General features: G+C 38.3%; 1 protein-coding gene across 11 annotated transcripts in view; it reads left to right on the top strand.

The window, feature by feature from the left end:
• LOC131692768 (hepatic leukemia factor) overlaps positions 1 to 22,893 on the top strand; it is a 595,668-nt gene that overhangs the window by 412,445 nt on the left and 160,330 nt on the right. The window contains exon 1 of one of the 11 annotated variants that reach the window (XM_058980032.1): positions 5,783 to 8,221. The exons of the other annotated variants lie outside the window; for them this stretch is intronic. Within the exon in view, the coding sequence (XP_058836015.1) occupies positions 7,711 to 8,221 (511 nt within the window). The 5' untranslated portion in view covers positions 5,783 to 7,710. Of the gene's footprint in view, positions 1 to 5,782; positions 8,222 to 22,893 lie in introns of those variants that run through there. 11 annotated transcript variants of the gene reach the window in all.

Raw genomic sequence — 22,893 nt, 5'->3', positions numbered from 1 at the left:
TCAAACAATGAATATATTGAAAATAATGGAGACAATGGAAATAATAAAAATAATAAACATAGTGAAAAAAATAAAATCATAAAGAAGATAAAAACAATAAAAGTAACGAAAATGTGAAAAATTCGCGGAATGTTGGAAATTATAAAAATAACTCTTACAAATAATAATTTTGATGTAATGAATATATTAGAAGAATGAAGACGATGCATACAATGAAAATAATGAAAGTCACGAATATAATAATAAACATTTTACACAGAAAATTAAAAGAATGACGCTGTTTTCGCACATCAAAGCGTCTGTATGGTTTGCCGGTGAAGATTCTTTATCTGCCTAGTAAAACTCTGGGACTTTCTGTTTTACTCGTTTACTGTTTTTGTACCGGATTATATCAGACGGGCAGACATGGAGGACGGTTAGCGACCGAACTTAGACTGTAATGTAACGTGTATAGACGGACTAACGCAAACGGAATAACGAATGACTGTACTAACTAAACTGTATTCACATTGTAACTTACAAGCGTATAAACGTATAAACGAAAAGAACTATAAAACGTAAAGAACGTGAAAACGTGAAAACGTATCTGATCTAACGTGAGCTGGGCTTTTATAGTCCTGATACACTTTTGGACGAACGCTATTGGTTCAGACAAAACTCTTTTCTGACCGGAAACATATACTGACTTGGCAATACTGCCAACAGAAGCGTAAATTATGCTTACTACAACTACACAAAATGAATCTAATCTAAATGTTATACAGATTGCACGTATGCTATGTGTACAGTGAAACCCTATTAATCTGACGATGATAGATTAGAAATAGGCGCAAACAGACGCAAATAACGAAAAATATATGAACATGATTAAAATCTTGAAAATAATGAAAATCATAAAAATTGTATAAATAACAAAATAATGAAAATAATGATGGAAATAAATAAAATAAGAAACTCAAAGAAATAATAATACAAAATGGCAAAAACAGAATAGCAAAGGTCTCGACAAACATATAATTTCGGCTTAAAAGCCAACTGTTATAGTTTTCTTTGAAAGGAAATTCCGGACAAACTGTTACTCGCCAATTACAGGCGTTGGTAGTAAACAAAAGACAAAAGTTTCATTGACTGCTATGAACTGTGTTTAGCCAGTAACGGTTTGTCCGGAATTCCCTTTCAAAGAGAATTTTGGACAGTTAGCTTTTAAACCGTAATCATCTGTTTGTCGAGTAAGTAATAAATATAATGCAAATAATGGAAATATTAAGAGAATTCAGAAGAAACAAAATAAATTGCAAATAGTGAATATAAGAGTAAAATAATAAAAAATCATAGAAGGATGAAAATATCGAAAATATTTAAATGAATAAAACAATGAAGTTTAACGATGATATATTATTCTGGAAAATAATGCTTACAATAAATTTTCGAATTAGGTAACGTAAGTAACGTATGATTAGGTAACGAAACTAATGTATCCACTGAAATTCTAGTAATGAAAGAAGAAATGCGAATAACGAAAATATAGAAAATTGATAAGAAATTAGTAAAGAGGGTAATGCGAACAATAGAAAAAATGAAAGCAGTGTAAATAAAAACTAAAGTCAGGAAAAGTAACTAAAACAGACAAAACTGCGGAAATAATGCAAATAAGATGATATAAATGGTAAAATTATTGTTAACAATGAAAGTAATGGAATTATTAAATGCAATGGAAAAATTCAAATAATAAGGGGGCGGGCATAGCGTTGTTGGTAAATCGATTACCTCTTACACTGAGCACTTGAGTGCGGTTTCCAACCCCCCCAACATAGGGTTAGAAATTTTTCTATCTCGAGGTTTAAAACTCTATAATCGAGACAAAATAAAATGAAAATTACTGTACTACAGAAATTCAAAAATGCCGAGGTAGGGAACAGAACCCAGGTGAGCTGCGTACAGGGCAGTCGATTTACCAACTGAGCTGTACCAGTCTCCAGTTTGGTAATTTTTGAATTATATTGATTTAAACTAAGATAAAACTCTCAATGTTTCATTGGATTCTAAGAGTGATCAATGGATAATTGAGCCCGAAATTTTTCTATTACTGGAACCTACAACATATATGAAAAAGATTTGGATAAAACACTTTTTCTTTTGAATTGGCCCCTTCCGTGGGAAAGTGAAGTCTGCCGGATTCATCTGAATAAATAAATCAGAATGAAATGGTCGAACAGGAGCTTTTATTTTTTGCTCGATTTTAGAATTTTGATAGCACATTGAGTTATCTATACTACCAAGTATGATATTTCATATGACAGCAACGGTATTTAAGTGCCCCTATCGAAGAAGTTCTCATAACTTTGAAGCGAAAAAAGTTTGGTGGTTGGTATTTAAAACCAAATGATGCACCCTAAAACAATCTTCAAGTTGTCCAAAGGGTACTTTAGTGTAAAATAAAAACTTCAAAAGTTATAGATATAAAACCATTTTTTAAGGAACACCCTAAAGCTTATACTTAGATTTGTCGCGCAATGGAAAGTATAGTAGATAGAGCTTGTGTGCCTTTAGCCACGTTTTCTAAAATGTGTTGCTCTACAACTTTATCGAAGACAGCCAAGCTCTACGTCGAACCTTTAAAAAGCCCAATTTTAAATCTTGCTAAAATTGGAACCACCCTAGCTTCTGTTTAAACGAAACGAAGGGTCTTGCAAAGAAAAACAGCTTTCCTAAACATTTCCTAAGTTATTTAGTTTTAGCAAAAAGTTGAAATTCCTCCTAAATTTATATTATGGACCACTGTGCAGTGCACAGTGGCTCAAAACAGCGTTTTGAGGTACTTAATTCACTGGAGTCAAAACTGTCCATATTAGCGATTTTACATATTCTACAATGTTTGTGTGTGTAAAAAGCGCCATCTTTTGGTGACATTATTTTTTAAAAAAATTAATCATAGTAGGCTACAGAAAATTTAACTTTTGAACCGAAAGAGATAGCGCTTAGCTGTCTTCGACAAAGTTGTAGAGGAGAGTATTTTTATAAATTTTGCAGAAGACATGTTGTCTCTGTCACTCATAGTAATCGAGTTATGGGAAGTTCTTTATGGTGAACTCCTTCATTTCCTATTTTTACTCATAACTTTTTTATTTCGGATTTTTCGTATTAACAATGTTCTAAGGTATTTTCTATCATCATAAAACACACTACGATAATCTGGACCGAGATGAAATTGTATGTCACCCGTTGGAAAATCATTCAATATCAGTGTTAACCTTCCGGCAGACGCGCTAGTACACAGAATGCGCGTCACTCAGGAAATCAAGCGAAAGCATCTTTGAACACCAGCGCCTACTCGTTCAGTGAGCCATTCAAGCGACTACAGGAGGGCCAGACATAAAGTTTTCAAAAGTATATAACTTTTGAACGGGTGCTTATGGACAAACAATTTTACCTTTGTTTTGTAGGTGAAATCTAGTGCTATCAGAATAAATGATAGTTTAAATACAATTTTTGCCGATAGTGAAGTTACACGGGTTCAAAAACAGACCGAAATTAAATCAAAATCAGCCATAAGTCTTTACACAGTATTCACAGCTATCTGGTCTCTTCGGAAAAGTTGTGTGTTTTATGATGATAGAAAATACCTTAGAACATTGTTAATACGAAAAATCAGAAATAAAAAAGTTATGAGTAAAAATAGGAAATGAAGGAGTTCACCATAAAGAACTTCTCATAACTCGATTACTATGAGTGACAGAGACAACATGTCTTCTGCAAAATTTATAAAAATACTCTCCTCTACAACTTTGTCGAAGACAGCTAAGCGCTATCTCTTTCTGTTCAAAAGTTAAATTTTCTGTAGCCTACTATGATCATTTAAAAAAAAAATAATATCACCAAAAGATGGCGCTTTTTACACACACAAACATTGTAGAATATGTAAAATCGCTAATATGGACAGTTTTGACTCCAGTGAATTAAGTACCTCAAAACGCTGTTTTGAGCCACTGTGCAGTGGTGTAATTCCTTTTAGTCACAGAAAAGCGTCTTGTTAGTTTGCCACGACCATAGTTTTTAAACTTTAACGGGCATACCATCTAATATTTCGGCGATTTGTATTTCTATCCAAAGCTAAGTATTATCTTAATGGTTTTAGAATTTGTTGTGATTTGTAATAGGTTAAACTTTAGAACAGCCACAGAAAATATTCTGAATAGTGGTCGCAGTGGCAAAGTTCCCCCTAACAGGAAAATAAACTAGAAATATTCTTATTCTGACGAATTGATAATTTGTGTCTGTTTACTAATGCAACTATTTATGATACAATTATTCACTTCAATCTGTTGTACCACTTACTATAGAAAGTACTATAAGTAGCACAAGATGGATTGTGGAATGATTATTTGATTTACATGTTCAATCAATTACTTCATTTGTATATTAGATTAAGCATACAAATGAGTACTGTGTAGTACATCAATACATCAGAACAAAAAATATACCAATTTGATACAGCGACGACGGGCCGCATGATTGATGAGTGATTTAACCTGACACCGGGTTCAAATTAAATCCACAAGAAAATAAAACAATCACACACACACACTTGGCGACGGCGCTCAGCAACCGAGCCTCCCTGCCCGATCGTGCATTCATACAGAACCATTTTTCCCGCTGGTAACCGGTTGTTCTAGTAAGCTCCTGGGCAGTGCAATGCAGCTGATCGTTCGCTCATGCAACTGCATAACAAGTGCAGCCCCCAGTCAGTGGCTTACCAAGAACTTGATCTTGAAAAATTGTACTGTAGACTGCATTGTAACCACCCAGCCAGGCAGCTAGTTCAGCTGCGTTAGAACACTTCAACCCGGGCTGCTGATTGTGCAATTGAGCCAACTCGGTTCATGCGGCGGCGGCGGCGGTGCGCCGACTTGCAGCTGTGAGCTATATGAGATAATGGTTGAACGCCGTAGTCGTCGCTCGTATCTCGCATTCATATACAGACGGACGTCTCTATCTCGCGCTCGGTGTAGATAGGCACATTTATGTGTGTTTATGTTTCACTTTTAATCAAATGGAGTTTTTTCTCGCGATTTCGTCGGTGAGTGAAGACGCAAAGTGTTCGTACTCCGCGCGGAAGGGGCATCGGGGCGCGAGTATATAGCAGCATTAAGTAATGCTAATCAAATGGTTTGGCAGACAGGCGAAGCTTACTTTCGATCGCGATGTTTACTTAGCTAAACCACGATGACGGTGAAGCAGTGTTGGTGAAGATACAATCGCCGCACACCAGCATAACCGATAGTTAATACCTACTGGCTACTAGTCGGTGAGACTGATCTGTGAGAGTTGAGGATTTCCTTAGCGCTTTTGGTTCCGGTATCCACAGCCAACTTGTAATGCGCGATCGATCGACGGTGTTTGTGCGCGAAAAAAAAGCTCGCGCTCGTATTAGTTGCGGGAGCTTGAACGAATACTAGGGAAGTTGCTCCATCATCGCCGCTAGAGGGAAGGCAGCTTGTGTCGGAACCTGAGTGATAGCGGCGCTGGTTTTCGCGAGGTATCCGAACTCATTTGAACTGCAGTTGGCGCATGTGTTAACTCTAAACAGTCCCGGTGTGGCTGTGTGCTGTTGTCTCTGTTGTATGGCACGTCCAAAGTCCCCCGCGCGCGCGTGAATCTTTCTCCCAACTGCCGGTGGGGGGGCTACCTCGCGCGTACAGTTTGCCTGCACCGGTGATGATATTGGAGGTAGCCAGTGGCAGAAGCGAAAAGTTTTCAGTTTCAATACACTTTCGTACGTCAGCCACGCTGAAGTGCGCGCTCGCTCTCGCCGGTTGTGTGTGCAGCAGGCTTTCAGTCGCTCGGTCGGACTCGGTGGCTCGTAGGCACCGTGCGCCGGAATACTTCCTCTTTCACTCTCACTCTTACTATTCGCACGGTTCGCGCATTTCTCCTACCCCTTGACCAGTTAACATCGTCGTCGTCGTAGTCGTCGTCGTCATCATCGGGCGTCATTCAGTGGTACGGAACTTCGCGGAACAACTTTTGGGCTGTGTTTACTCATGCCTTTCTTCTTTCGCTGCCTGGCGAGCTGGCGAGTGTGTTAGTTGGTGCTGTTTTGTTTTTTTTTGGCAACCTCGGTGGGGGACCCTCACACTCTGTAGGTGCTCGGTGGCGGTGGTCTCTGGAAACCCTTGAGACAGTACCGTCCGATGAGTCGGGATTCGTCGATCGTTGCAGACGCGCGTGCGTGAAGTGCTTTCTCTTTTTTTTCTGTGACAGACCGTGGTAGGAGGACCCCGTGTGTAACCTATTGACCGAGAGTGGCCCTGAGAGGGAGAGGAAAGAAAAAAAAAATCAAGAACCGTTCTTCGTTCTAGTTCTGCAACCGGTTGTGAGGACGGTGTGTGGTGGGGAGCCGCAAGGCACGTTTTGTTTTGATTATGCACAGTGTAGGCTGGTGAACAGCACCTGGCCGCGAAGTTTGTACTGAAACAAAAAGATTCTTAACGTGAATGTAGAACCGCGGTGGCGATGGAAAACAGCTGATTGTTGTAATAATAAGAAGCAGCAAGTGACCAACGTGATTGGAAGTCAGACTAATAGAAAACGATATTATTATTATTTAATTATTCAAAAACAAAAAAAAACAAACGTCCAGCGATATCGCCTCCGGGAACTGCGGGAAACTGGACGTAAATCACTTCGACGCTGGTTCCAGTAAGCTCTGATAGTGCCCGCTGGTGGTGTTGGTGAAGAGATAGAACGTAGTGTTTGATAGAGAGTGCGCATGCGGCAACTGTGTGATACCTCGCTGAGCTGGAAGCCGCCAGTGGAGATGCAATTTGATTAATGAATATAAACAGATCTTTCTGAATCGCGGTGTTTGCGAGTGGTGAAGTGCCCGAGCGCTATGTGGGACGCTCCCCCGAGAGCCCTTTAGAACCTCCTGAGTGGCGTGGCGGTGCGCTGTACTAGCCTCTGTACGTTCGTAGAGTGCTTCGAGTGTGGAAGCTTCGCTTCGAGAATGGAAGCTAATTTGAATTGAAAAATGAAACGCATGGAATAGCACGTACAAGGTCATTTGGATTTGCATTCGCAGAAAAAAAAGAGTGTTTAGTAGCCACTGCAATACGGCTACTGCCGGGAAAGGCGTGCGCGTGCGGAACTTGTGCCGTCGTCGTCGTCGTCGTTTTGATAACTGGGCGTGAGAACTGATCTTGTTCAGTGGTTGTAGATAACGGTAAAGCGCGAAGCGCCAGGTCACCAAATGTTTTTCAAGTTTGACAAGTGTTTGCCATACTCCTGACAAAAAATAATCGCGACCATTGTTGTCGCTCGTAGGCAATGCCTTGAAGAGGCTATCCACCCTGTCGTCGCCCCCCGTTGTGTACCCCCTCGTACAGAATATGAGTGTCGTCAGAACCAAGTGAAAAGTGAACCTTCTTCTTTGTTTCAAGCAGCTGGATCTGGCTGGTTGTGTTATGGTCGAAGTTGAACCCGAAATTCCAGTTATTTGGCGATTGGACGCATAAACGACTAGGTTAAGCCAGAAGTGGAAAAACAAGTGAAAGCATTATTGTGCTGAAACAATTAACCCAAAACAGTTAGTGATCGCGCGCAGGCACCCCGGGCAGAAAAGAATATCGGAAGAACGCGGGAACAAACCTGTCTGCCGCCGCACCCGACTGATTGTAACCACTTAGTTCTGTTCGCATCCGAGGCTCACAAATGAATATGGAATTTCAACCGCTGCCACCGGTTTCGTCGATGAACATTGGCCCGCCGACACCTGCCCCGTCGCCCCACATCCAAATTATTCCGAATGGGTCCACGAACGGTGGCAGCAATGTAGCGAATCAGCTGCTAAATTCGATGCCACCGCCGATCCTACCGGTCGGTATGCCCTTGCAGCAGGTGGTTCACAACCTGCAGCATCTGACCAACGTTAATGGGTTAGCGCAGCAGCATCAGCAACAGCATCAAGTCCAGCAGCAGCAGCAGCAACAACAGCATCAACAGGCACAGGCTCATCAAGCGCTGCTAGGTTCCAACAATACCAATGGGCTCAATGGGATCCATCAGAACCAGAGCCTGCCGCCGACTTCGCAGCTCCTGCAGGCAATCCATCACAATACCAGCAATAACAATAACAACAACAACAATGCTATCAACAACAATAACAACTCGATCACACAGTATCAGGTGCAGCAGCTCTGGAGACACCACGCCTATCTGAACGGTAATGTGTATAGAGTTTGCAGGATGCTTTATTTTTTTTTTGCAGGTGGTTGTGGGGCTTTCGGCATTGTGTAGCTTTGAAAGGATATTTTTGGAATGGATATTACTATGAATGAATCATTTAATCGTTTACGTGTGAAATAGATGCGAAGTCTCTTGATGCTGCGCGCGATCCTATTTGATAGCTTTAGTTCTCAGAATTACGGAATACTTTTTAACGCAGTTTTTTTTTAAGTTAATCAATTTTTAGCGTTCATTTATGTTGCAACCTCAAACACTACTCTTCCGTGCCTTTTGGACGTTATTTGGCTGGAATAAACGGTTTTGCCTCGTCATGAGGCTGCCAGCTAGAATATAGTTGATGTATTTTCCTTTAGTCGCTCACTCCAGGACAGATGCTATTTCAATCCGCTCCTTATATGGTCTGCGTTAAAACAAACCCCGAACTGAGCAGCATAAATTTTTTCCGCTATTTTTCAGGCCAAACTTTATTTTTCGGTAACAGACTATTAACATAGAAAGTTGAAGGACACTAATTTGCTTTAGATTACTATTTAAGCACTCGAAATAAATTGATGTGGGTGTTTCTAGTGTCACATTGGATGTGATAGTTTTTCTTAGACAGGTATCTCAAAATGACGATTGGTCCCCTTTGGATTAACACAAGCGATATGAAAACCAAACGCTTCTTGGTGTTTCTCTTCCATGTCAACTATCGACTGAGGATTCCACAGGGGTTGGTTACTTGCTCTTCACTAAGGTTGCCCCTACCGGGGAGCTATCCCTTACATTGTATTTTTGGTGGTGCAAGACAACATAGTGGATGATGTTGCATGATGTACAGCTTTTCCACACAAAATGTAAGCAGTTTTCAAGATACGATAATGGTTTAAGAAGAAGATTTATTTTACTGTTAAACTCTTTTTATCTTCAATAGCCGTAGGTTCGATGCCTAATATGCCGGATCGTTTATTGAATCTACCTTCATCAACTGAAATTAATTTTGTCGTGTTCAAAAATATAGGTCACAACGTTTTGTTATGTGGTGTGTGGTCTGTGCATATTAAAGTCGACAGTGCTTGGTTTAAGAATATGTTATACCACCAATTTATTATAATCCGTTCGTCGTTAATCTATCAGGGCACGAGCTCTCGATATTTCACCTGTAAAACAAATTTCAACTTTCGAGAACCAGAACGTCTCGGTTTTCCGTCTTTCTGAAGTTACAAAATTGCTACCCGGAAAACAATGTCGTAGGAGGCGACTGAAAGTAGGAGACCCTAAGTCAAGGTGTAGTTCCGTGCCGAGGACTTAATGATTGGAGGGTCTAAAATATGCCAGTCGCGCACGGAGCATTTTGGGTTTTGCCCTTGCTGTGTTATGCGAATCTCTGACACAGTGGACCATTATTTTCTTCGCAAATCGTGGGAATCAAATGATCATGTCCCATTTAAACCTGATATGGCTCGCTAAATGCGTTAACATCCCAACTCGCTTGGTGTCCTCTAGTTGTTGTGCAATTTGTGTTGGAGATGAAATGTACTGTTCTCTAATCAACAATGGTTAGAATAGCACAAATCAATCTCCAACATAAACGTACAGCAACTATGAATTTATCTCGACTCATGCAGGAAGGTAAAGCTTCCATAGCATTGGTTCAAGAACCGTATTTCCATAAAGGAAACTTCTATTTTGGAAAGTTACTTAACACTGCCTTCATTGCTTACAACAAGACAGGCATGACTAACCCACGTGAAATGCCTCGTGCTTGCATTCTTGCAAATAAGGCTACTGACGCGTGTCTCATATCGGAGCTCATAACTCGCGATATCTGTGTTGTCACAGTTTCACTGACTGTCGGAAACGTAGACAAAAAAAATATATATATTGTTCAGTATACCTACCGCATAACGAATCATCTCCTTCTGATGATTTCAAAAGCGTTGTATCATATTGTAGCAGAAATGGGCTTCCGCTCATTATCGGCAGTGATGCGAATGCTCATCACATCATTTGGGGCAGCTCAGACATCAATCTGAGAGGCTCTGAACTGATGGAGTACATAAGTAGTACAAATCTCCATATTCTGAATGTGGGAAACCGACCAACTTTTGCGAGGTCTGGGAGGGAGGAGGTGTTAGACATAACACTTTGCTCTGATAGAATTTTGCATGAACTGGGAAATTGGCAGGTTCCAAATGAAACTGAACCGTCTCTATCCGATCATAAATATATATTTTTCGAGCATTTTGATGTCACCTTCAATGTGGTGACATATCGTAATCCCAAGTCTACAAACTGGGACCTCTTTTTGGAAAACTTAGCGACTAAATTTCATGGATATTTTCCAACAATTAGTCAACTAGACGACTTAGATGACGTCGTGGATACGACAAACTCATTCATATTAGCATCCTACGAAGAAGCTTGTCCACTTCGTTAATGTTAAATGGACTAGAGTGGAGGGCTAAGCTTGAAAGAATGAAGAAAGTTATGAGAAGAGCTTGGAACCGGCGTTAGCGTGATGACTCCAGGACTTTCAGGTCAGCTCGTAGTGCATATAAGAAATGTCTTAGATCTGCAGAACGGGCTGGCTGGCAAAGCCTATGCACTAATGTCTCTAGTCTGAACGAGGCTAGCAGATTAAATAAAATTCTCTCCAAATCGAATGATTTTCAGATGAACTCCTTGAAAACCAGAGATGGTGTTTATGTGACAGACGAAAAAGATGTTCTTAATTGTCTCTTCGACACACACTTTCCAGGTTGTATCGATCCGGAGTTGATCAATGTTCACAGATCTCATTCTGGTGATTCGGACTCGTGGGCGTTAGCACGCACATTGGTTTCCACTGAATCGGTCAAGTGGGCAGTTGACAGCTTTGCTCCATACAAATCACCCGGAAAAGATGGAATACTTCCCGTGCTACTGCAAAAGGGATTTGATATTCTTAAACATGTCTTGAAAAAGATTTTGCTTTCCAGTCTTGCTACCGGGTATATCCCGAAAGCATGGCGAGAAATAACTGTTAGATTTATTCCCAAAGGGGGGCGCTCAAGCTATGAAGAAGCCAAGAGTTTTAGGCCTATCAGCTTAAGTTCTTTTCTTCTGAAAGCTTTGGAACGGATAATCGATCATCACATCAGGAACGTTAGTTTAGTTGAATATCCTCTGCACAAAATGCAACATGCATATCAGTGTGGGAAATCCACGATCACTCTGCTTCACGATGTTGTTTACAACATTGAGAAAGCCTTCTCGCTCAAGCAATCTAGCTTGGGTGTATTCCTAGATATTGAGGGTGCTTTTGACAATGTGTCCTTCCAGTCTATTCTGGAAGCGACGCGCGGTCATGGGATACCTGCATGTATCTCAGGTTGGATAAACGCAATGCTTAGTAACCGCATACTTTGCTCGTCACTGCGACAGGCTGAGATACGGAAGTTGAGTATTTGCGGTTGTCCTCAGGGCGGCGTTCTGTCACCTTTGTTATGGAACTTAGTAGCTGACGGCTTGTTGAAGAAACTCAATGAGCTTGGATTTCCAACCTACGGGTTTGCTGACGATTAGCAAATACTAATTACTGGATTTTGCATCGGAACAATCTTTGACTTGATGCAACAGGCATTAAGAGCTGTCGAACAGTGGTGTCGACAAGTTAAACTATCAGTTAACCCAAGCAAAACTTCAATGGTTCTTTTCACGAAGAAGCGAATAACAACCGGGGTTCGTCCCTTGCAGTTCTTTGATTCTGAGCTGCTGTGTGCAGATCAAGTCAAATACGTTGGAGTCATATTGGATTCCAAACTGAATTGGTCTGCTCACATTGAGTTCAGAGTCAAGAAAGCGTGCATGGCCTTCGGGCAGTGCAGACGAACTTTTGGAAAGACCTGGGGTCTCAAACCTAAATACATCTATTGGATTTACACGACAATTGTACGTCCAATACTGTCATACGGATGCCTTGTGTGGTGGCAGAGGGGAGAGGTGGTGACAGTCCAGTCAAAGCTAAACCATCTGCAAAGAATGGCGCTCATGGCGTTGACTGGTGCTTTCACCACGACTCCGACTGCTGCTCTTGAGGCACTTCTAAATATCAAACCATTACACATACACTTAAAACAAGAAGCACTATCATGTGCATACAGACTGCAGGTTACTGGGCTTTGGAACAGTAATCATGTTGATCTTGCTACCAGTCATACACGATTGTGGTCACAAATGGTTACATGGGGTGAAGATATTCTTGCTCCCAGCGATATTACACTCACTTGTAGTTTTCCTTACAGGACATTCCATGTTAAGATTCCCTCTCGAGAGGAGTGGTTGTCTGGCTTTATGGAAAGACAACAACAAACGCAAGTGGTTTGTTACACTGACGGTTCTCTGAAGGAGGGACGTGCTGGTGCTGGTGTCTACTGTCGTGAAATGAGACTGGAACAATCTCACTCACTAGGTAGATACTGTACTGTATTCCAAGCAGAAATCTTTGCGATTATGTACGGGGTACTATCGGCCCTTCAACTGACTTCGTCCGGCAGAGTTATAAACTTCTGCTCCGATAGTCAGGCTGCAATCAAGGCCCTTAGCTCAGACAAATCCCGGTCCAAGCTAGTGATCGCGTGCCGAACCCAAATCGAAGAACTAAGCATTGTCAACACTATCTACCTTGTCTGGGTGCCCGGACATTGCGGTATTACTGGAAATGAATGGGCTGACGAATTGGCCAGGGCAGGTTCAGCGATTGACTTCGTTGGTCCTGAGCCCACGCTGTCAATTTCGACAAGTTGGATAAGGGAAAAAATACGGTCCTGGGGTTCGTCCGAGCACCGCAATTATTGGAGAAATCTACAAACGTGTCGCCAAACAAAGGCGTTTCTAGAACAATCATGCCCAGTGGTTTCGAAAAATCTCTTACATTTTTCGAAGCTCCACTGCAGCATGCTGACCAGGGCTTTAACCGGCCACTGCAAACTCAATTATCACATGGCAACTACTCAGCGCGCTGAGTCTTTTTCATGTGATCTTTGTGAATCCGACTACGGAACCTCATATCATCTGATATGCAACTGCCCAGCGCTAGCGCAATTGCGATTACGAGTCTTCAGCCGTCCTTATATAGACGAAACCATGGTTGGTCGACTGAAACTCAGAGACATACTAAAGTTTCTTATCCAATGTGGTAAAGAGCTTTAGGCTTATTCGCAGGCAAGTTGAACTACTTGTGAGTTTAATTTACCTGTTGTTTATTTTTTGTTTTGTGCTGTTTTTCCCACCCTTCCAAGTCTACTTCCCCACACCTCCTTGTCCTTTCCTTCCGCTCAGGAAATGATGAAAACACACGGCAAGGCACAAATCCCCGACTATGTACGGGGAACGTGCCATTTGAGCCAATATATTCTGATACCCGGAAAACAATTGTTCACAAAATCTGAAATAAAGTACCATGAATTCTGGAACAATCGCATTTTTACGTTACGAAAACAGTACTGTGAATAAAAATCGTGATCTTTTAAATTATGCTCACTTTCCCTTCTAACTGAACGCTTTTATTAGTGGAGATATTTGTTTTTGTTTTGTGAACTTCCGAATTAATTTTCTGTACGTTAACTAGTTCACAACTGCATGAACATTATTCATAAGACCAACGGTTGGCACGCGATTTTGTTCATAGATTTAGGAACATTACTCCGAGTCCGGCTAGACGACGTGAACTGTTTCATGATTTATTTCATCGTGAACATGACCTGGTTTTTATGGTTGGGAATTAGTTTAATTAAATCTTATTTTCTTGTAAACTATTTCACGAAAATGGGAATATAATTCATGATTTTTTCAATGATCGTGAAATAGTCCATGGTACCTAACATATTAGTCACGATTCCCAGCACTGCACAGCGTCCGATGGATTTAATTATTATTTTATTTTTTAGATTTATTATGATCGGACGAAACATGTAAATTCAGAATTTATTTTATAGGTGGAAGAAAAAGTTTCAAACTGAAATTACTTTCATGTATCTCATTTTGTATAGTGTTGCCAGAAAACAATTTTTGACTTCTAATTCAAAGCTCGACTTTTTACGGCGTTTTAGAGACATTCTTACATTGTACTTTCTTCGGCAAAAGTATTAGTGACTTCCTTGGCTATACTGATGCGTGTTAGGTCGCATACTTCAGGACAAACTGTGATCGCTAGAAATGCAAATACACAAAAGTAGGGATTCCGATACTAATTTTTATTCAAAGGTTTATACCATTATATGGCATCCTGACCGTGACAAAATTATCCCAATCTTCGCATAGGCACTGAAAGGAACAAAAGATGTTTTCAAATAAAATGTTCGTGGTGTCTCACCCCACTAAGGAGACTCAGTCTGTTTACTTTAATATTGCCGAAACAGTTTTTGTTCACTGCGTAACGTTTCTATTTCTGGAGTTATTAGTTTTTTGTGAACTACAGTCACAACATTATTTATAAACCAAATGGTGGCTCATGATTCCATCCATAAATTTGGGAACATTGTTTACATTCATACTATAGGTGAATTGATTCAGGATTTATTGCATCTTGGTCTTGATCTGGTTTTCGAATTTGTAAATTATTGCACAAATTCAAACGAGTTGGGGTGGTAGTTTGATGAAAATCGTTGATAATTTTGAATGTGCTGAAAATTCATACGAGTTTTATAAATGATTGAAAGTTCAAAAACTTAAATAATCTAACAGATGCTATTCCAGTCTACAAACAAGGAGAATCTGTATGAAACAGTTTTCCAACCTCTTTAGATTATTTTTTTGTATAATATGTCAATGAAGTGATGTATGCTTTTAAAGTGGGATGAAGAGAATGTGAGCTTTCTCTATTTTAGGAGTATCAAATACGAAAATCATAGCAGTGAATGACAAACCTTGATAGTTTTAATACGTAAACTCAGTCATATCAAAGTTAACAACCAATCACCATTTGAAACAATTTATTTTTTCAAAATTACCGAGTTACTTCGAAAATACACGAGATCGGCCAATATTGTAATATAGAAAGGTGTCCATTTTGATAATTCAAACCTTTTTACGAAATATACCGAACTAGTTAGAATGATATTTGAAAAGTTATAATAATCAAATGTCTGTAAAGGGGTCATCCACAAACGACCAGCAATAATGTTGAATATAGCATAATAATGTTGAAGCTATTAAAGATGAAGGCTTTGTGACTTCAACAAAGTTGTTGGCGAAAGCTTGCTCTACAACTTTGCCGTACATACTCACTTGCTAAAAATGGGTAAATATATCTTACTTTAGAGCGATTATTCAATAAAATAACAACACCACATAAAAGGGCTTGTAGTGTTCACTAATTCCTTCTAAGACATTGACCCCAATTTAACGATTTAGGCGTGAAGCGGCGTAATTTTAACGATTTAGGCGTTAGCTAGACTTGTCTGATTTGGTTCAAATTCCAAACAGACACTCCTGGTGGAGCTAAGAATTGACTTAGGCTGTCTTGAAGGTCATTTTTGTCACTCTATTGCGCAGTCCTTTAAAGGGCGATGAAAGTGTACATCCACGTCAAATCATACCTTCCGTGTACTTGGATTTTAATGAGTATTCGAGCTTTTCAAGATAATTTGTGCACGTGCCTCGAGATTGTATGTAACACAGCACTTCTTGAGTTCTTGCTGTGATCCCAAATGACTTTGCAAACCAGGGGAGCGATTGGTTGTTCCTCGAATTCGCTCACTGCGTTTAAAATTTGTATGGAAATAAATATGGGAAAATATACTTTTCGCTTCTCCAATTGCTATTTCGCTTAAATTGAAATCCAATGCAATAAAAGAGTTGTCCAGAATGTAGATAGCAACTTTGCCGGAAAGTATATCTTGCTAGGATGTTTTACAAAAATTTAATTACGATTTTAAGATAGAAGAGTTAAATTAATCAAACAAATTTATTAATTTTCCCAACATTGCAAATGTACCCTTCTATCTTAACATCGTAAATAATAACATTTCTTTTTAAATTCTAGCTTGTTACAGGGTTGGTTTTCCACTTGAGTGAAATAGCGATCTGAACGTGCGGAGTTACAAAAAAGTAAGGTTTTCCACACTAATTTCCATACAAACTTTAAACATATTGCGAAAATCCGGAAATCAACCAATCGCCCAAAATTTACACAATCAATTTAAGACTACAAATGGGAAGAATTTTCACAGAATCGTATACGTTGAATGCGTTTTACATGCACTCTTGCGTATACACCTTCGATCCCATTGAAACTGTCAAAATATTTCGCTCGTTAAAAATAAGTAGACTCATTTTCCGAGTACATATTGAATGTCTTAAGTGATGGAACTGGATAAAGGTAACTTCCTTAAATCCAGTTCCACTTTTAGTAAATGTTCAACTTCACGAATGCTCGGTCAATTAAGTAGATACATAACACTAGATTAGGGTTGTCGCTGGTGTTCACATTGTTTTCGCCTCGGAACATGTTTGTTTTGCTTCCGGTATATATCTGTCAAAGTATCGAAAGTCTCTCTAGTAAAAGTCTTTGGTCCGCACTTTTGGTACACGCAGTGAAATATGGCCTGTTTGTAATCACAAACCGTTTAGTTGAACTTCAAATAAGTAAAATGCATAGTTTGCCTATTCTTCATTTCATGGAGAATTGACTAATCAAAAATAGTAAGAGACCTGTTGCCTCCAGCAAAGTTATTGAAAATATAATTTTAAACAAATTTGTTGAAAATATGAAGGCTACATGAATGCTGCATATCGAGATATAAAACAATATTTAGAAAAAAAAGGTTTAAAGTCAGTTCACTTGAATACAACTTTTTTGTAAGCTTCAGAGACTCATACCTTGACTGCAATGTATATTTTTTATTTATGAATTGCAGAACAGATTTATCAAACACAGTAATATTAGAATAACTTGCTTTAAAGGTTTTCTTTCACATATGGTCATACCGGACTAAGTGACAATGTACTGATTTCGAGAAAAATCAGTTTAAAGTTTGAATCGCGGCATCGTCTACGTTATAATTAGAAATTAAGTTTTGCCATATTTCTTGCATGTTGTTACATATTTCAAATCTGGCAAAAGTCGAATGTAGCTGAAGAAATTCTGATGTTTTGCGATTTAGTCCGGTCTGACATAAAACCGACCGTATAGTCTACTATATTTAGATATTCTGAATATATGGAGTATTCATTTTTTGACAAAGTTGTTTGAAATAGCATTTTCGAAAACATTGCTGAAGACATCAAGGCTCAAGTTAAATTTGCTCTATAATTACTTCTAGGAGGACTCACCGCCAACATTATTTTATCGGAAGATGTGCAGTTTTACGTTATAAAATTCTTCAATGATACTTAACATCGAAATTTGACAGTTTTGAATGAATGTGATCGTAACCGTAAACAAAGTTATCTAGCATTTATTTCCTTTTTATTTACTATTCCAGCTCACAAAATGTTCTAGTCACAACGAGTTCTAGTACCTAGTACCCGATTTTTATTACGCCATTCAAATCAGAACCCATATATACGCCATTAATAGCCGCTAACCTGAAATGTTTATTAATTCAACCATTCCAGCCATTCATATAATTGATAATACAACAAAAATTAAATGCTCATAAAAACGATGTTTACCTGCTAAAGGAAAACTGTTATCGTTATTTTTCATACTTTTTCATGCTTTCCAAAATATTATTCTTGTTATTAATCATCTTGAGCTTTTATTCCAACTCTATGCGATCTCGACAAAACACATTTTCAGCAAACGTTGAAATGTATTGGTCATTCTAGGTCAGATTTACAACCAAAATTTTAATCCCTTCCAAAAAAATTTCTTGCATTCTTCAACAAAAAAAAATTTGCGTATTTTTTGTTTTGGTTCAATATGATATTTTTTTTTCAAGTTATTAGTTTTTAAACTTTGAAGTTTATAAATTTAAACATTTTTCAATAACTGATAACTCGGAAACGATTCGATATATGAAAAAAATATCAAAAAAAAAACTGCGATTTCAAATGAGCTTACCGAAAAAAATCTGCAGTTTTTTTTGTTGTATAACTTATGAAATCTGCAATTATTGGAAACAAATTGAATTTTTTTAAAGTTTGGCCAATTTTGTTTTAATTTTTTATTTCTTTAAATACTAAGAATCATGTGTAAAAATTTTGGAGTAGATATTAAAAAACTTTGCGAGATATTACAATTATAAACTGAAAACAAGGCAATTTTACACTAAACACCCAGTGATAGGCCTGTTATAATTGAAATATTTTGTAAAATACTTCGAGTTCCATTGTGAAATTTTCACAATGTTCAATTTTATAAACTTCAAAAGCTCAAAAACTAATAACTTGAAAAAACCGGGGTTTAATCCACCTAGAGGTGCAATTGTGCGTTTCTCATTTGTCCAAGCTACGATCCCATGGCTCATTATGTTCAATACATTGGAGGAAATGTATATTACATAATCAATACGATTTGCACATAGTACATACAATTGATCGACAGTCACGATTTTGAGATACTATGTGTCGACACTGAAACATCGCTTGAAACCAGCGGCGAATCAAGGAGGAAGAATCCGTAATTTTAAAGTAGCAACCCCTTACTGCATACTCCTACCCAAGCCTATGCAAGCCAAAAAAATGGGGGATTAGGTTGACGATTTGTAGAGCGATTGCATAACCTTTCTATATGAGAAAGGCAAAAATGTGCCAAAGTCAAAAAAGTCAATTTTCGCCAAAAAGTTTTTTTTACAAGATTACATCAAATCTCAACGTTTCATGCATTTTAAAGTCGTTTGGCATCCAAAATACAAATTCGATTTTGAAATTTTCCCTTGCTCCCCCCTTTGAGAATTTTCATTTCAGTTTATATGGAAATTTGCTGTGTGGTTGCACTCTTCAACCCGTAACTCCGGAACCAGAAGTCCAATTAACAAAAAATGCAATAGCAGCCGATGAGAAGGTTGTACCTTTCATTTGAGACTAAGCTTATGTAAATCGGTCCAGCCATCTCTTAGAAACAGAGGTGATATTTTTTCCACACACACACATACATACACACAGACATTTTCCGATCTCGACGAACTGAGTCGAATGGCATATGACATTCGGCTCTCCGAGCCGGGATTAGGTTGACGATTTTTAGAGCGATTGCATAACCTTTCTATATCGTCGCTGTTGTGCTATCTTATGACAAGCGCCATTTAGCACATTTCGAGAAAAACGATTTTTAAAGTTCGAGATTGAATATTGTGAAATTTATAAATAGTATAAACAATCCAAAGAAAACAATAGATGCTTCTATCTATTCTGTATTAATCTCTCAAATATTACGAAAATCGGTTGACAATGTTGCGAGTTTTTACTATGAATGTAAACAAAAGTCGCACTCACACGTGTCATAGACGTGTATTGATGACAAAATTTGTATGGCGTGTCATAATCGTGCATGGAAAATTTTCCATAGAAAAAAATCATCAATTTTTAATTTTTTTTCTTATCTTTGGTTTAATTTGGTCTATAAACAATCGGTTAGATGCATTTTGAAGGAAACAAATCAGGGAATCTAGGAAAAATAGTAACTTTTGGTTACAGTGTTGCCAAATATGCTATATTTCCAGTTTAAAACTTAAACTGTGTTTTTCTCGCAACTCGTGTATTTTTCTTTCGAAATTTTTTATGCCATTGTGTTCCCCAGACATTTTTCCATATAAAAGTATCTAAAACTTCAATATAACTTGAGCGAATCCCAAGATACAGTAATTTGAAGCAAAAAACTTATAATTTCTCAGCATGTTTCTCGCTATATCTTAGTAACCAAGTAGAATTTCAAAATTCTGAAAACGCCACTTTGTAGAGATTTTTCAGACAAGTAATGTGGTATATCTAACTCACTTTGCCCCAAAATGGCGTTTGTCATAAGATAGCACAACAGCGACGATATGAGAAAGGCAAAAACGTCATATTCAGCCAAAACAAAAAATTCGTGTCAATTATTTTGAGCTAAAGAATGCAAGAAAAAAATTTAGAATGAATTGTAAATTTTGGTTGTAAATCTGATGTGGAATGGCCCGTATGGCCCGTGAGCAATTTAATATTTAATAGAAAATCAACCCCTTCCCTTTCGAAAAATTGTTCCTAATCCATAGTTTAGAATATCTCTCCAAAAAAGCCCATAATAATTCAGGCAGTGATACAGTAAATTCCCGATTTTATCAGCCCCTTGGCGAATTTTAAACTGATAAAACAGGAACATTGATAAAATCGGGACGTATTTTTTCTGTTTTTTAATAAGCCGAAGCTCTTAAATTATTCTTCTTTGTTCATTAGATATAGCCTTGCAATCTTTTCTGATTATTTACTTTACGTTGCCCTTAAGGGGGTCTGAAAGCGAAAAATTAAAAAAAATGATATATTTATTTTTGCATTTTTCGGATCTCTAAGCTAAGAAATATATGCCCAAGAAAGCATTTAGTCGACTTCAACTTGGTTCGTCTGCTAGAGCCCATTAAACTACCAACTATCAATTTTCATATGAAGCTGATAAAATCGGGGGTAGATAAAATCGGGAGCTGATAAAATCGGGTACTGATAAAATCGGGTACTGATAAAATCGGGTCTCTACTGTATTGTTTTATATTTATGTAATTTGACAACTATGGGATCTCAGGTAAGAGATAAGTTACAAGATCCTCTTGTCGCAATTTTCCCAAAGTTATCATGATGGCTAAAACAATAGGTTCTCAATGTAGTGATCACACAATATTCTTCCAAGAAATAGTTTTGACAATATTTAATTAAATTAATCAGCATCATTAAATTTTTTTCAATCTATTTAATTTTGGGTATGGGTGGGGGGGGCGGGGTGTTAATTCAATCAACGGTGTGTACAAGATAGATAGTATCGAACATTAAAAATGACTGGAATCATATACAAAACTTTCATTTTCCTACTTAAACTAATAATTAGAACGTCGTTTTGAACTATATGAGGTCTTAAAAGGGCTAAATTGATGACCAAAGCTGGTGGTTCGATAGACAGCAGAAGTTACTTCGAACTGGCATACTTCGTAACTGCAAGCTGGAATACAGCAACGATGATTGCTGTCTACCGCTTTGCAGCAACAAAATACGAACGGAATCATTTGCCAACAGGTAATTTGTTTTATGCGAACCATCATCCATAGTCATCCAACGGAGCAGTGCAAATAGGGCAATAATATTCTTGCTCGCCGAATGAATAGTAAGAAAAATCATGGCGCGGGAACTTACTGCTTCATCAAAATCCAAACTCGAAAAGAAAAAAAAATCGACGGAGGGCATAGCGTAGTAGGTAAATCGATTTCCTTGTATGCAGCTCACCTGGGTTCGATTCTCAACCCCGCACACAGGGTTAGCGATTTTTCAAAAAGTAATTTATCCAACCTGTAAAAAGAAGCGAATGAACCTACGGTTAAAACCTCTATAATCAATATAAAGAAAAGGAAAATCGTGGATAGAAAAGAGTACGATTCAAACAAAAAAACTGATTTCTAATATTATTATAATTTTTCGCGATTCACCTTTAAAAATCGCTCAATATTATGGTTCGAAAGTAGAAGCTTCTCGTAAACTTGTCGCAATTTAGTAATAGTTAACCGTTCAGAATTTTGGTCGCGAACCGTTCCTAATCTATATCACACCAAAATTGAACACACATCACCGTCCCCATTCCTTCCTCATGTCATAATTGTTAACTTTAACCTCCTTCGCCTTGTACAAAAAGATTTATTAATGTTCTACAGTAATGTTCTAGTCCTCTTCCCCATGTGACCAAATCTTAAAATTTGTCAAACCACGTCCCTTTCCTACAAATCTGTGATAAGCTATTAACGTTCCCTGGAGTTCTTTCATGTAAGAGTCGATTTAAAAAACCTTGTGCTATGCAACAGAAATAAGGTGAATTTTAATGCTTTTAATGTTAAATGTATCGATTTTCTTACTGTATTTGCGTAAAAGTAATTTGTCTTTTAACAGTTATTACTGAAGGTTTATACTTACCGTCCTTTCCACAGCAATTGCATTCAAGCGATTTCCATTTTTATGATGTGCTTTGTAATGTACCGGACTTCATGACGCACATTTATTTTCGGACCTTATGACGCACTTTTTGAGCGCGTCATATGATGCACTTCCGATTGCGGATCTTATGTCGCAGACGATATCCTGGACACTGTGACGCACCTATTGTTTCGGATATTATGACGCATAAGAACTGCGTCATTATGTTCCGGGTCATAACGTCCCAAAACAATGTGCGGGATATTGTAATGCATAAGAGGGCGTCATAAGGTACGAAAACAAAAGTACGTCTTAAAGTCTGCAATCATCCTAGTGCCAAATCCGTACTGCGTCATAATATTCGAGATTATATGACTTACATGATATTTTGTGACGCAGACGTTTGTCTCGGACGGGACGTTATGACGCATGTTCGTTTTTGGATCTTATGTTGCGGTGCGCGGAAAAATTTCTGAAATGATGAGTGCGTCATATCATCCCGGATTTTATGATGCAATACATAACATCCCAATATCAGTTTGGGTCATGAGATCCCGGACATTATGACGCAAAACTACTTTTAGACGTTATGACGCAATAAAT

This window comes from Topomyia yanbarensis, chromosome 3 (genome assembly GCF_030247195.1).
Source record: "Topomyia yanbarensis strain Yona2022 chromosome 3, ASM3024719v1, whole genome shotgun sequence".
NCBI lineage: Eukaryota > Metazoa > Arthropoda > Insecta > Diptera > Culicidae > Topomyia > Topomyia yanbarensis.
Note: the sequence above shows the minus strand (reverse complement) of the source record. Positions and strands in the feature narration are given on the sequence as shown.